General features: G+C 28.6%; 1 protein-coding gene across 1 annotated transcript; it reads left to right on the top strand.

Moving 5' to 3' along the window:
• Positions 1-5,050: 5,050 nt before the first annotated feature.
• LOC145186222 (coatomer subunit beta-like) lies at positions 5,051-16,692 on the top strand. Its single transcript, XM_080062326.2, has 15 exons — positions 5,051-5,330; positions 6,929-7,221; positions 10,373-10,479; positions 10,793-10,907; positions 11,066-11,296; positions 11,587-11,706; positions 11,796-11,903; positions 12,100-13,009; positions 13,102-13,280; positions 14,902-15,046; positions 15,273-15,340; positions 15,433-15,630; positions 15,791-15,880; positions 16,165-16,320; positions 16,589-16,692. The coding sequence occupies exons 1-15, from the start codon at positions 5,237-5,239 to the stop codon at positions 16,649-16,651; spliced, it is 2,877 nt and encodes a 958-aa protein (XP_079918452.2). The 5' UTR covers positions 5,051-5,236; the 3' UTR covers positions 16,652-16,692.
• The last annotated feature ends 53 nt before the right edge of the window (positions 16,693-16,745 follow it).

Below are 16,745 nucleotides of genomic sequence, written 5' to 3' on the forward strand. Positions count from 1 at the left end.
AATTTTGAAAGTATGGACTTTTTTATAATTTTAAAATCATTTGCATTTTTGCCAAACAATAGTTCCGTTGTAAATCTATAAACTGTCAATTGTAGCATCAGTCAATTTTCATTTCTTTCTTGGGCCTCTGGCATATGAAATTCAATTTTTACATTGCACTAATTATATGGTAGTGAACTTAATTATTTTTCATAGAAAAGCAATCTGAAAAATTTAACAGTACATTTATCACACTAAAAGAATGTCAACATCATTAATACAATAGCCAACTGATTTTTTTGTATTTTACTGTGGTGTTTTAATTTCCTAAAACTTTCTGGAGGATATGGATTAATTTAATAAAGTGCTAAATTTATTTTCGACACTTAACAGGAGCTTCTGATGAACTAAACAAATTTTTTTGTCGATTTCCATGAAATTTCAATTTCTTTTTTAGTCTAAGTTTTTTTGTTTTACTCCAAAAACTTAAAAGCGTTCTATTAAAAGCGTTTAATAGATAAAAATATAAATAACAGTTTTCTATTCTGAGCAAAAACCCATTGCTATGCGTATTGCTAAGAAGAACAAAATTCCGTAGTCGAAGGAAATGTCAGATGTGTAAAGAATTAAATCTAATTTTTCAAATTCTTGTTTTCAAATTCTTGTTTTGCAATGTTTTGAATGTTAAAAATTTCGAACCAAAAATACACAAAGTCGAATTTTTTTTGTTGTTGAGAAATTTAAGAGTATTTATACCTAAAAGATTTGTAAGTGAATTTTTACTTTTTTATTCATCATCATTAATTGCTAAAGGTAAAACCAAACGCCAATACTAAACATAAATCAATAAAATATAAATATTCAAATTCATTATAACACTTTCGTCAGTAATTACAATTCCATTTGATTTATGTCGCATGCACCGATACAACAGGAAAAGTACTTAATCCTGCTGTTGTCCAAACTTTCTGAACACACCCTGTGTCCTTCGTATCAAAATGACCCGTCTTCAATTAACCCCCAATTAATGCAGCTTCGTTGAAATTAAGTACAAAATTTTATCTTGCAAATTGTCATTCACCACAAAATAAAAGAATGTGTGAAAACCTGAGATTTCTTTCTTCGCTTGAATTTTTATAACCTAAGAAAAGAAAAAAAAAGAAGCCTAAAAAGGAGTTTTGGATGCATTTTTATTCATCCAAACAACCCAATTTTCAATTCAAGATAATGTACAACACAAAAATATGAAAAATAACATAACCCATTTAACAAATTCTCACATATAGAGCAATATACAAGTGCCCAGCCTTTGCATATATAGTTCATATACCTGCAGCACACAGTATTTGTTTTATTATTTTTGAGGAGCAGGGTCCTCTCTTCTATTACACAAGCAGTGTAGATGAGAGCTTAGGCTTGTTCTTCCGACCTGTTACAACTATGGTAATCTTCCTCTTTAGAAACTGTTTTCCGAGTTCATTAGTGTGACGGCGGGGATTTTGTTAAACTTATTTTTTATAAATGTGATGATTTAGAGAGTGATTTAAAGTGTGTGCTGTTGTGTTATGATGGACGGGCTTTATAGTTAATTTTCTTTCGGGTGCCGTTGGTTCTATGTAGATGTAATGGTAGCGTGACGCAGAATAGTATAGAAGCGCGGTTAGAGCATCAGACTTTACATTAACAAAAAACGCATAAAGCAATAATAACAATAATATTTTCTCAACAAAAATAAAAATACTTACCATTGGTTTTTTAACTTTCTTGATAAATATTCTCAATTATTTCTCATTAACATACATTCTCTTAATATTTACTCATGCAAATAACATTACATCAAAACAGATAATAACGCATATTTAAAGTTACTCAAATATTTTTCCATACCAACTCTTCTCATAAGGTTCTCTTTAAAATTTCCATAAACTCTTCTCATAATTTTCTCTTTAAAATCTCCTAAAATTCTTTTTTCATAAAATCTTCTTTAAGTCTCTTAAAACTCTTTTCTCATAAATTCCTCTTTAAAATCTCTTAAAACTCTATTCTCATAAATTCCTCTTTTAAATCTCTTAAAATTCTTTTCTCTTGAAATCTTCTTAAAATCTCTTAAAATTCTTTTCTCATTCTATCCATCCAACTCTCTCTCTCTCTCTACTCCTCCTTCTCTTTCTTCTTCCTTCCTCTTTTTCAAGCTTCTTATAGTTTTCGGTTGTTTACGGTTGCGTTACTTATTATCAATTATTTACATAACCGGTTGAATAAGCTTCAGTCTGTACGAACTTTTCTTACTTATTGTTTTTAACTTTTCTTCTTTTGACTTTATCATTTATTTACATGACAGGTTGAAGAATCATCGTGTGTACGTCTTCTCCGGTCACTTTTCTTTTTTCGCTTTATCATTTATTTATATGACAGGTTGATGAATCATCATGTGTACGTCTTCCACTTCCACTTCTGAATCAGAGTTTTCTTGCTGGACATCTGAGAAAATCAGCTCTAAACCCTCTTTAACGTTATAATGCTCATGAATTCAGTACAGACAGAATTCTGGGTCTTGTTTTCTGCAGCACCTCTAGAACCTCTGGAAATACACTGATGTTCTTCTGAAATCTGCGAGAACACTACCTAATTTGTTAAGCTTAGTTCTGCTGTTGATTGATCTAAGACATAAACAAAATTCTCTAGCATTCTTAAGCAAATAGACCAGCTCACTTGGAAATGTTAATAAAAGCATCGTTTTACTTTTTCTACTGTTGGGGCCAAAAAGTCTTCAGTTTCAAGTTAAAATAATAGCGTTTAGTGGATTTAGGAGAGGGGGAGGAGGGTTAAACACTGTGGCGGTTCATTTTTAACCCGAGGACAATAATAGGCTTAAAGATTTTTGGAAAGCTTGTATAAAATCATACAATGCACTTTTACAGAATTATTCTCTACACAAAAAATGGTGCAGCAAAAAGATTAAGTTTTTGAAGAAAAATTGTATCAAGCGAAGAAAGAAGAAGTTCTGATAATTTGCTTCAAACTATTTTTACTCCTTAAGTTTTTCTATTCCTTTTAAAACGAGTCTACAATATCATTTCTTATTTAACGACTCGAAGATCTGCCCAATTTAAAGTTTCTCCATTTATTAAAGTTAAACAATTTATAAATTATATATATATATATATATAAATATATATATATATATATATATATATATATATATATATATATATATATATATATATATATATATATATATATATATATATATATATATATTTATTAAAGTATAAATAAACATTTAACAAATTTGTTTTAAAGTAACGTCGGGAAATAAATTCAGTGAAATCAATCAATTGAAAAGTCTCTAATAAAACTGATGATATATCGCGAGGTTAGAATTATTTTGTTCTATCTCCTATTTAAAAAGTTGGGAGAAAATGAGTTATTAATTTTAGTAAGCAATAATTACTTTTAAAATACGCTATATTTTAGAAATTATTTTCTAAATAATTTGTTCAAACATAAATTACGTAAAGCATAAGTTATTGTTTCTTTAAAAATTAAAACTAAAATTTTCAATAACTTTTACTTTAAGAGAAAAATCAAAAACTTTCTCCCAACGTTTAAACTTGGAGATAAAACAAAATAATTTTAACCTCGCGATATATTAACTAGATATCTAAAGGTGAGTTTCCACTCATCCGTTTTAGCTACGAGAAAGGGAAAGGGATGGGAAAACTAATCACGTGAGCGAACGCAGTTTCTAATTTAATTTTGAAAATTAATCACTGCGCATGCTCACTTGATTAATTTTCCCATCCTTTTCCCCTTCCCGTAGCTAAAAAGGATGAGTGGAAACTCACCTTTACTCGCGCTTCCGCAGTGAAGCAAATTTTTTCCCAAACTCAGGTTTGTTTTGCAAGCCTAAAATGACGCAATGATAAACCAAAACAAAACAAAAATGAAGTATTGTCAGTTAAAGTAAAACGGCTGCCGGCATTAACAACTTTAAAAACTTGCTTGACTTTTTGTTACGGAATTTTTGTGAAATTAGACATTTAGTTAATATGCATCATTAAGTAAAACTCGGTTAATATAATCACGAATAAAAGCTGAAAACTTCTTTATTAATCGCAACTCTAAACGATCTCTGAACAAATTTTATACTCTGTTTCGGGTGATTATCTTGCTGATGGATCCATTTAAGTAGAACCTTATGCTCATCATAAGGAAACATCTTTTAAATGATTTTCTTGAACATAACTTGATTAAAGGTACCGTGAGTTCGTGCGGTACGGTGAATCAAGTGAATCGATTCTAAAATCTGAAGACTGAAGCATCTAATTTATTTGGACTTCCTCCACTGCGTTTAAAAATTTGAAACTGATAATTGGGAGTTAAGTCTCTGGCTGTCAGGATGTCAAGTTTATTATCTTTCAGTATACTGCATACTTTGATTTATCAGTCAACAGAATTTTTTTTTGTTTAGTGAAGATGGCGTTTGGAAAGTTTCATTTGGGTGATGCATAACGCGCAGAAGTTTTACAGTTGATTCATCATTCTTCGCACAAATCTGCGACCAAATAAATAGTTTTATAATTTATAATTTAAATACGGATTAGAAATTATCTAGTTGATGTTAAGTTTTTAAAAATTTTACAAAAATAACAAACAAGTGCCATAAAAATTTAATGGTTGCATCATTTTAACATGTGCAATTTCATTTGAAAATTTCTAAACGTTGTGAAAAACCACAAAATTACTAAACCACAAAAGTACTAAACCGCAACATGCCATAAAATTAAAAGTAAAATTAATGTTACAAAGCAAAAGGTGGTAGAAAAAGAAGTGTTCTTGTCCTTTTGCCAGCAACTGTCTGTTATTACTGTTTGTCTTAAGATAAAAACAATTATATGGGGTGACAATACAGATGGTTATTTGTTAAGTTTAACAGGTTTCTTGCTGGAAAATGAGTCGAAAATGGTGGAACTTGTTAAGGATATTAAAAAAGTATATTAAATGAAATTCTTAAAGTTAGTTATTGAACTTTTTATAATCAGAAATGATTTTTTTAAAGGTTTAAGTCCTCTGCACGACGTTATTAATAAACCGGCTAGCCGGTTCGGTTTCAAAGTATTATAGTTGTTTTTAATTAATTGATTGGTTGGGCGATATAGCACGTCAACATCCGAATTTAAAAAGGCTAAGGTGTACTACAAAACGTCGCAAAAAAATCTGGTTAATTTTTACAATTTTGTTGTAACTCATTGGAATGACATCTATTGCAGAGCTTCCTTGTTATACACTTATAAACTATCCAGTTGAGAATGAAACTGTTACAGAGGCAAAACTCAAAGAAGATCTCGGTAAGCAAAAGTTTAAGGAAAATTTATAGGCACTTTTTAATCATTTTCATGGAACAACCAGTGCAAATATGTATGATTTACTTGACATGATAAGATTTTTGTTAATGATAAATCGATTTTAATTTATTACCAGCTCATTTATATTCAAAAGAACTAATTGGACTGCTCTATTTCGTTAGCATTTAGATATGGTAGGAATTTGTCTGTTCTTCTATAACCTTAACGCAGCAGTTATAATTTCAAAATCCACGAAAGTGAAAAGGCTATACTATATTTAGAATGGTGTTAAATAATATTGAATTTTTTTTATTGTAGCAATATGGTTATAAGATACTTGTCACTCTTGTTGCATTGAAAATGCAACAAAAATGTTTAGAAACTGTCCAGACAACAACTTAATTATTTTGTTAATAAGTTTTAAAAAGTAATTTTTCCCTTGAAAATTTTCCCTTTTTGTCAAGCAGTTTAACTTATTGTCTAAAAACATGAAATAAATATACCTTAAATTTCCATTAAATGTTGAATAATTAATAAATTGCATTGTTATTCTTTTTTGGATCTTGTTTAGTTTTTTTTAATTTTATGATTTGATACTCATTACCAATTATTTTGTTTGAAATAAAAGTCTCTTTACTAATTTCTCTTCACTTTAAGCTATGTAAACTAATACAGAAATAATATACTAAGTGAATTTTGATTATAAGTTTTTATGAACAATAGTTGCAAAAAAGTAAATTTTGGTGGTAAATAAATGGGGTTATTATTTCTTCGGGATAGTTAGTGTATGGCTTTTTCTTTAAAGACTTATGGCTTCCTTTCAATCTTTCCAAATTTATAACATTAAGGCTTTTATTCTTTTCATATCATAATTTACAGTTTTTTTTTTTGTTTTTTAGTACTGTTTTTTTTTTTGTTTCACAACTTAATCAAAATATGAAATCTTAAGCTATTAAAGTGACTCAATTTTTATGCAGTGTTTTTCAGTTTCATTCAGTTAAAATGAAGAAAATATTTACAATGTTAAATTGAAAGTAAACAAAGTTAGATATCTTTATTCCTTGATTTTATTCAGTTTAGTTAAGTTTTTGAAGATTTAACAATTACTGGATAACTTTCAAATACTGCTTTTTTTTTTATATATAGATATAGGAATTAACACCTTCTACTTTATTTAAATATTGCTATTTAATTTAAATAAAAGTTTAAACTCAAAAAAAATAAATAAAAAAACAAAAAGAAATTTTGTAACATTTCTTTTTTATTTAACTTAATAAAGAAATACTAGCGTAGTAACAATTAAAAATATGTTAATAAGAAAATTTAATATTCAGTAATTTGAAAAGCAATGTTTTGTATTTTTAAAAATCTTTCTAGCCTAAGTGGATTTCTCTGTGAGATTTTTGTAAGAGTTTTAGTGTCCTAAAAAATCTTCTTATAATGTTGTGTTGAAAATGCTTCAGTTTAAATGATGTAAATTTTCTTGATAAATTTCAAAATGTGCTTTTTGATGTACAAGTACAATATTTATTTATCTATTACTATCTCTTTTTTATATCTATTATGATATAAAAATTAGAAATATATATTTATATATTTAGAGCGTGGTGATATACCTGTAAAAACTGCGGCATTAAAAAAGGTTATGTATCAACTTCTTAATGGTGAAAAAATGCCATCAGTTTTAATGACTATAATTAGATTTGTGCTGCCTTTGCAAGATCACACAATAAAAAAACTGCTTCTTATTTTTTGGGAAATTGTTCCAAAAACAAGCAGCGATGGAAAACTGCTGCAAGAAATGATCTTGGTTTGTGATGCTTACCGAAAAGATCTTGAGCATCCTAATGAGTTTATAAGAGGCTCAACATTAAGATTTTTGTGCAAGTTGAAGGTAAGAATTGAATTAATTTAATCATTTTTGTCACAAAAGATTACAACAAACATTAAATACTGTGGTGTGGTGTAGGAAAGTCCTAGTTCTCAATATCTCAATTTATAAGAGCAAGTTTATACTAATAAGTAATGAATTCAAATTCTTATTTTTTGATAGTATTGTAAAATAATAAAAAAATTTTCAGTTTGTCCATATTGAAGGGGTGAATTCATTCTAAAAAGTCTTAATTTAAGCTGTAATGTAGTTCAAGGTGATAGCAAAAACATAGTAATATAATTTTTTGTGGAATAAAAGAAAATCCTAATAAATAAAAAAGAAAATCCTTATGTTTAGTATTGTATACTTATTGAATGTTAAAATGACTAATTCACTAAAGACATTATTTTTCTGACAGAAATTTATCAATTCTACACATAATATAAAATTAACAAATTTTTTCTGTTATTCTGGGTATAATTTTACTTAATTTGAGACTTTTTAGCAGCTTTTTCTTGTTTTTCTTTCAAATTTTCTAGCCGAATTTGCCATTTTTCCTGTTTTTCAGACTCTTTTTCAGCTTTTTTTCTCTCAGTTCTCTGTCTTATTGTTTTTTTAGCTCTCTTTTTCTCCTCTAAACTACCAATATATTTGTCAGATGTGATGACTGATCAAACTTTTGTTGCTTGTTTTGGTACTTTTTTACTCTGAAATTCTTCTGGACTAACAAATGCAGACTCGAAAAACAGTAATTCGTTTGAAAAGGTCCTTTAACTGGTCTTAAAACCATCTGATTAATTTCAATTTTAGATTTTAGCTAAAGTTTTCTAAAGTTCTCAATACTTACTGGAATTTTCTCCAATGGCATTTCTAGAACCATGTTCTGTTCTCGAGTTGTGGGATTAACAACCTCTCTTTTGTCCATTTTATTCTGCCAGTATTAAAATAAGGCTTCTTGTTCTATTGCATAAGATTACAATGTCTGTCAACAATATTTCATTACAATTACAATTCAAAGATTACCTGTCCAATGCATAAGATTACAATGGGCTATAAAAGATTTTAGTTGCATATCAGTTTTGAAAAGATTTTTGGCCTTATCAATTGGACTTAATAGTTCTGCTATAACTGGAATTTCAGCAGATTCTTTAGAATTCATTTGAGTTTCATTTTCTTGTACACTTAATGGAGTTTTGTTAAATCTAAGTTTTCTAGTAAAAAAGAACACAAACCACAGCATTTAAAACCATTTGGTATTGAAGTTAGTTAAAATGTCCTATAGAAAATTCCAAGGTTTTGCATACTCCATTCTGTGATTATGTTGGTTCAAACGTCTTTTGCAACACAAAAGTAAATTTGGTCCAATGGTTGTGCAAAATGGGTGCAATTAGGTGGCAAACAAACAATGACAATACCATTTTCTTGACAAAATTATCCCAAATTTAAGGTCAATTGTGATTTGTGGCCATCTAAAAAAAGAATTATTGGCAATGAGTCACTATCTTTTCTTAAAAATCCAATGAAAGGTCCAGATATTTAATCATAAAATGTTTGGACATCTGGTTAACGCTGGCTGATTTACCCATAACCCAATCTTTAGGAAAGTCAGCTGCAATTTCTGGTAGGATTTGCCATTCATATAGATGCAAAACCAAAGATGGTGCAAATAAATTACTGAGAAACTTTCTTTATCACTATTTGCAGTTTTGTTATACAATCGCTTGTTTTTTTGTCTAATTGTATTTTTAATAGATGGACACAGGTCGTAAGTAAACTCATCAAGGTTCCAAATTCGATTAGGATATTCAAACACAGATGATAAATCATTTTTATAGATATATTCTATTATTTTTTAGAGTCACATTTTAATATTTTGTTTGGAAACAAAAGTTCTGTGTTTTGGAAGTGTCTGAGCCTTCCAAATCAAATGTGTTGAATGTCTCTTGAAAAAAATGCATGCCCAATGAGTGCCAATTACTTTTTGGTCAAGATTCATTTTATGTGCTAAAATAGATACACCCTTAAGAAGTTTCTTTGTGACTAGCATTCCAAAATTGGTTATATTAAGCCAATAATTCCCAATTTTTAGTTTTAACATATACAGTTTTATCAAAAATTGTTGGAAGGCCAATTTGAATCTTAGCTCGACCTTGTGTTAGCTGAACAAGAATTGTGTTTGTATTTTGTAAAATTTAGTTGCTGCATAAATTGTCCTGGTCTTCTTTTTTTATTTTATTCAATGCTTCATTCATATCTTGTTGTGAATATGGCTTGTAATATCTTTTTGGGCCTAAAACAAAAAATTAAATTATTTTTGTAAGGCTAGCATATTCTTTTGTATACAGTAAAAAAAAAAAAAGAGGAACAAAAAGAAAGTAACATTGCATTTTTCATTAAAATATTCGAATTTACATGTAAGCTGATTGTTTTAACATACAAATTCCAAACTTATCATGTTCATGTGTCATTAATCAAAATAGTTTTTTAACAATAAGATTTTCACAATAAAAAACCTAATTCTTCACTTTTTAATTTTTTCATCACTTCAATTTTTGATGCAATTTTCAATATGGCACCAGCTTATATTGACTATTTAAATCTCTGTAGAGCAAATACTCTGATTGGCTAAATTCTCCACCAATCCAATCAATTTTTTTACAGAAATGTTTCTACAACAATATCGAGTTAGAATAACAAAAGTATTTTCTCCGAATATTTATTTTACAATATACAAACTTTATCATTTGTTACATTTGAACTTCCTTACAGAACTTTGTTAGGTCACATCACAGTAGTTATGGTTATAGTTTATAAATATAAAAAAAAAAGATCATTGTTTGCATGAATAATTTGATAACCATATATTTTCAATAATCCTTTTAAAGTAAAATACTCTTGTCATTCTACAAGTTTTCAGACCTAAATAATGCATTCTTATGTTGTTTAAAGAAAAATTAGAATAATTTTTTAAGTTTATGTACAGCTCAATTTTTTAGTGAAATGTTTTACAAGAAGTGTTAATGGTTCAATTAGATGTATAGTAATAACTGTAATTCCATGCACGTGTATATTCATTTATCATTCATATGTTAGTTTATTACATAAATAATTTTTGCTATAATTTATGATTAAAATTTTTTATTCATATAAAAATAATAATTTTAATCTCAAGGAATCAGAACTGATAGAACCATTAATGCCTGCTATTCGTGCTTGTCTTGAACACCGTCACTCGTATGTGCGTCGAAATGCTGTATTTGCCATTTATACAATATACAGGTAATATTCAAAACAGTTTAATGTTTAGTAACTTTATTTAAAAAAAGTGAGATGTTCATGTCATTATTTAACATTCCTCAGTTAATGTTATTGTAGATTTGAATAAAACTTTTATCTTTTTAATTAAAACATGTTTCATGAACATTTTTGCAGAATATTACATCAATCTCCTTATAAAAAATTTATTTTTTCGAGAGTTTTTTTATGTATATACAATTGGTGTACTTTTTAACAAAATAGAAAAATAATAATCAAAAACTGCACAGAAAGTGTTATGAAATGTCAATATTTAAATGTAGAATATTTATTTTAGAAACTTTGATTTTTTAATACCTGATGCTCCTGAACTTGTTTATGAGTTCCTTGAAAAAGAACAGGATGCATCTTGCAAACGAAATGCTTTCATGATGTTAATTCATGTTAATCAAGTAAGTTGTTTATGTTGAGTTTTTTTCTTCTAACTTAAAATTTTATGTCTTTTCAAAGGCTCAGCTTTTTATCAAAAGAATTTTTTTATATTCTAATATTTCACTATTTTCTCTATTATTATGTTGGTGGTCAATTCTCTTTGTTATTGCTTATTAAGGAAAAAGCCTTGGACTATCTAAGCACCTGCATTGACCAAGTTCACTCCTTTAATGAAATACTTCAGCTTGTTATTGTGGAGCTTATATACAAGGTTTGTATTGCTAACCCACAAGAGCGTTCTCGTTTCATCAAATGCATTTACAATTTGTTGAATTCTTCTTCTAATGCTGTGCGTTATGAAGCTGCTGGAACTCTTGTCACACTGTCATCGGCTCCAACAGCAGTTAAAGTAAGTGTAATTTTAGGTTTATTTAGATATACAATAATTAAATTGTTACTTGCTATTTATTGTTAGAAAAATCTGGTTTCAATTTTCTACAGCTAACCTAAAATTGAATTGCAGAACAGAAAAGCTTTATTTTACAGAACAGAAATATACTCTTAACTTTGTAGTAGAATTTCTCTTTTAAAAATCAGATTAAGTGCTTACAATTTTATAAATAGTATTGTGTAAGTTTAATAAAAATAGTTCTGCTCTTTAAAACAAAAAATAACATAAAATCCGTTTTTTTTTATAAGGCAGCAGCAAGCAATTATATTGAGTTGATATTAAAAGAAAGTGACAATAATGTGAAGCTCATTGTGCTTGACAAGCTGATCAAGTTGAAAGAAAATCCAGCTCATGAAAGAGTTCTACAGGTAACTAAAATATGTATTTTTAAAAATGAAATGCACCTTCTTTTTTTCAGCATACAACACTTTGACTTTTTTTTAAATGAATTATGTAGGAGTTGGTAATGGATATTATGCGTGTATTAGCAAGTCCAGATCTTGAGGTTCGAAAGAAAACATTAGAATTGGTTCTAGAGTTAATTACCCTTAGAAACATTACTGAGGTAGTTTCAATTTAAAATTATATTTATAAGAAAATTTTTTTAGAAAATTTTCATTTCATTTTTTACTATTTAATATTTAAAATATCTGAATAAAGTCAAATCTTGTATTAACTTTTAATATTAATCTAATGATTACATAAGCACTTAATACCATCCTTGAAGCTATTTGTCAATTACACTATTGTTTATTTGTTAGGTTGTGATGATTCTTAAAAAAGAGGTTACTAAAACACACACAGAAGGTGAAAAAGGAGATTTAGTTGGTAACTATCGCCAAATTTTAGTCCGAACACTTCACTCATGTTGCATTAAATATCCTGATGTTGCTCCAACAGTTGTCCCAATGTTAACTGAGTTTTTGGGTGATGAAAATGAGCAAGCCGCACTTGAAGTGTTATTATTTATTCGAGAAGCAGTTTTAAAATTTGTATCCTTAAAGTCAGTTATATTAGAGAAATTGTTAGAAAATTTTCGTACTATCAAGAATGTTAAAATACACCGCCACGCCCTGTGGATTTTGGGAGAATATTGCCAGCAACCAAATGATATTCATACTGTTATGAATGAAATTAAAGATGGTCTTGGGGAACTCCCTCTTGTTGATGATGAGTTAAGAAAAATGGCAGGAGCAAAAGGAGAAGAAACAGTTGAAGAGGACAAAAAATCAAATCCTTCTCAACGAATGATGGTTACAGCAGATGGTACATATGCTACCCAGAGTGCATTTGTTACAAAATTATCAACAGTTGAAGCTGACACTCGACCACCTCTAAGAAACTACTTGATAAAAGGCGATTTCTTTATTGGAAGTGTTATTGGAAGCACTCTTACAAAATTAGCACTAAAGTTTATAGATGCTACTAGTGATGTAGTGGTGCAAAATAAATTTGTTGCAGAGGCAATGTTTGTGATAGCAAGTATTATTCATTTCGGAAAATCTGGAATCCCAGAGAAACCAATAAATGAAGATGATTTGGGTCGGCTTGCCATTTGCATAAAAGTTTTATCTGAACAAAATGGTTTCATGAAACACGTGTTTAAAGTTGAGTGCAGAAATGCTGTAACTGACATGTTAGATGGAAGCAAACAAATCATTCAGTATCAAGGTATTTTTTTCAAAGAGTCATCTTCCTAGAACTATTTAATATTATCAACATTTCTTGTTTTTGAAATTGTAACTGCTGAAATTTTTTTGAAGGTGATTCAAGCAAAAAAATAATGTTTGCTCAGCCTGATGAATCAATCGCATTCTTACAGCTTTTTACAAAATCTGACCAGTCAGTTGCAGAAAATCAATTTGAAGTGAGTTTACTTCAAGCTATTAATAGTCCTCTAATGAAAAAAGAGGATGAGAATATGAGTTCAAAGTTAAACAAGGTAAAATGTTGTTCCTGGAAAAAATTTTTTTTTTTAACATCAATGGTGGCATTTTTTTTTTTTTTTGGTGTTATAAAGAAAGATTCACCTGCACATAATTTTTTAAGTTTAAGTTTTTAGCATGTGACTAAATGATATTAAATGGAATGACAAGTTTTGTTATTGTGACTTTACGTTTTCATGGTTTTATGACCATTTTATCAATAAAAATTTTACCAACAAAAAACAAGTAAAAGTAGAAACAGCAACAGGAGAGAAAAAAAAAAAAAAACAGAAAAAAATTTTTTTTTGAAACAACTTTTTAAAATAAGTGTCTTTATTACACAATGTACATAGATAATTAATCCTTTTTTACTTTGTTGAGGTCTAATGAGGTCTATTAGAACCCAATTTTAACCCAAACTTAAAAATCAATATCAATTAAGAGGGGTTTTTTAATGATTTTAAAGTAATTAAGTAAGGCAAAGTTATATAAGAACAGCTGTTCTTGCATAATTTTGGAGTGCTAAAAGCAAGTTTTTAATATGTAAATTGGCTAGTTTCTTTTATATGTAAATAGGCTAATTTCTATAATATGTAAATTGTTACTGTGATATTAGCAATCGCATGAAGTAAGATTAAGAAAAAATAGGATGCTATTTACTCTAGATTATATAATTAGTATTGGTGACCAATAGAAAACTGTTACCCTTACCAACATAGTGCAATAGTATGTCTCCACATTGTATAAAAATTGTAGTATCTATTGCTTGATGAGTCAGGCAGTGTCTTTGAACATTCCTTTTTGCTAATATATCTAGTCATTGGATAGCATATGGATAGCATTCATGTAAGTGACATGAAATTTTCACAAAAAGCAGCAACAATTAAGTTATTGAAAAACTCATCCAGGCTTACAACTACTAGGTTGTAATATGTCTTTAATAATTCGTTTTTTACACAGCAAAATTTTTTTCCATCAAATTACGGAGCAGCAAGTAATGACCATGGAAACTGCTTCCATTAAGACATTGCAACCATGAAAAAAAGGGATTTGAAAGTAAATCGTGCTCATTATTGCTGTTGAGGCTATTACTGAATAATTGTAATGGATAATCTTTTCCTTAAAATGTAAAAGAGTCAAGATAAACAGAAGAGATGAAAACTGAAAACAGGATTAATGAAACTTAAATTTTTGAACATTTTAAACTTGTTTACTAATTTAGTTTTTCTTGATAAACATATGCAATTGATTATTTAATGTATTCACTGTTGTTTATGCAACTTGATAAAATTATCGTTCTTTACACATTGTGTATTTCAATTTAGGTGTATTATTTACTTATTATCTGTAGCTAGAAAGTGTAAACATTTTTATTAAAACTAGAGTTATCTGATTTATTTCTTTGGTAAATTCATTCAGAAATGAGAGATTTTATTTCTAAGAGTTTGAAGAACTAAATTGAAATTTGTAGAGGAGTGTTCTCACTTCATAGACATAATGTGAATGCTTTAAAAACAAAAACACTTAAAATACTTTTGTCAACATTTCTATGAATTACAAATATTATTACTTAATTGAGCTTTACCAAATAATACAAGAGTGATTAGAACAAGATTTGATTTATTTTGACTATTTCAGGTAGCACAACTAACTGGTTTTTCTGACCCAATCTATGCAGAAGCCTATGTTAATGTAAACCAATATGATATTGTCTTGGATGTCCTGATTGTAAATCAAACTACAGACACATTGCAAAATGTTACTCTTGAACTTGCTACTTTAGGTAAGATGTTTTTACTGTTTATTTTAACTGCCTCTTTAATCTCCATAGCATCATTTTTATATATATATATATATATATATATATATATATATATATATATATATATATATATATATATATATATAACTTTTTTTTTTCTACATAACTTGTTTGCAAGTGTTTCTTTACATAACTTGTTTGCAAGCGTTTCTTTTATTGATTTTAGAAAAAGCTTTTTTTTTTTTAGGAGATTTGAAATTGGTTGAGAAGCCTTCATCTGTTACTTTAGCTGGTCATGACTTTTCCAACATCAAGGTTTTCTGATCGTAAAAATAATTCAGCTTTTTTTCTGCTGTCTATGGTTGTTGTTGACCAATCAGTTTATTGAATTTAATTGCTTTTCACAGGCTAGCGTTAAAGTTGCGTCAACTGAAAATGGCATTATATTTGGTAATATTGTTTACGATGTCAGCGGTGGAAGCGGCGATAGAAACTGCGTTGTATTGAATGACATTCACATTGACATTATGGATTATATTCTTCCTGCTTCGTGTACTGATACTGAGTTTCGACAGATGTGGGCTGAGTTTGAATGGGAAAACAAGGTACTTTTTTGGTACTGTGAAATTTTTTCAGCAATGAGTGGCTAAAAAACTATGTACTTCTCTCTCGCTCTCTTTTTTAACAACTGAATGTAATTAAAGGTTCAATGGCCCTAACGAACGAGTGATAAGTGAGTAAATATGGTGTTATTGTTCTTTTTAGGTGTCTGTCAATACAAATATCAGCGACACTCGTGAATATCTAGACCACATCATTAAATGTACAAATATGAAATGTCTCACGCCTGAGAAGGTATGTTCGGCTAATTATTCAATTCACATTAAATTGGCAAATAAACATCCCATCCCCTTCCTCCAAAAAAAAACAACGAACTTTCAGTTTTCATTTAATTTGCAATCAGTTTTTTTAAATTTATTATCTGCATTTAACAAAAAGTTAAATGCAGATAATAAATTTAAAGTTATGCGACGTAAGATTTCTAAAGCAAGGATTTCTCTTGTAATAATAATGATGATAATGATGATAGTATTTTAAGAAAAAATCTAAAATAGATATATTATTTATCATCAAAACAGGCTATATCAGGCGAATGTGGTTTTCTAGCGGCAAACTTGTATGCCAAAAGTATATTTGGTGAGGACGCTCTGGCTAATTTGAGTATAGAAAAACCATTAAGTGGAGGGCCTGATGCGTTGGTTATCGGCCACATTAGAATACGAGCAAAAAGTCAGGTAGGATATTGACTTTATAAATCCTCAATCGTTATTAAGTTACGCAATTTTTTTTGTTTCAAGTTGTGCAACTTTCTGTTTGAAATGAATTTTAATTTATGCCGCTTTAATTCCTAATCAGATTAATTAACGATAAAATAAAGAGAATAATAAAATTGTATGTCTGTTGTTCTCTGTTTCCCTCCCTTGTTTTCTTTGTATTTTTTTTTCGTCTTGCGCTTTGTTTATGCTTTCGTGTTTTGTTCGTTGAATTTTTTTTTTTTTTCAGGGCATGGCTTTAAGTCTTGGCGATAAAATCAATTTGTCTCAAAAGAAGACTGTTAAAGTTTAAATATTTTTTCGTCTAGAATAAACTCATTCTTTTGGTAAAAATTTCATCGTTATCCCTCTTTAAAACAAAAAGACAACTTTCCGTTAACCGATTT

Source organism: Hydra viridissima, unplaced genomic scaffold (assembly GCF_058129835.1).
Source record: "Hydra viridissima isolate aposymbiotic clone 2 unplaced genomic scaffold, HvirCarnegie_v1 scaffold_13, whole genome shotgun sequence".
Taxonomy (NCBI): Eukaryota; Metazoa; Cnidaria; class Hydrozoa; order Anthoathecata; family Hydridae; genus Hydra; species Hydra viridissima.

What these genes read in the sequence shown, in the direction of transcription:
- LOC145186222 (XM_080062326.2), top strand. Translation starts at nt 5,237, where the DNA reads ATGACATCTATTGCAGAGCTTCCTTGTTATACACTTATAAACTATCCA. An exon ending in GATTTTTGTGCAAGTTGAAG is followed by an intron (nt 7,222 to 10,372) that starts GTAAGAATTGAA and finishes TTTAATCTCAAG; the next exon opens with GAATCAGAACTGATAGAACC. An exon ending in AATGTCTCACGCCTGAGAAG is followed by an intron (nt 15,881 to 16,164) that starts GTATGTTCGGCT and finishes TCATCAAAACAG; the next exon opens with GCTATATCAGGCGAATGTGG.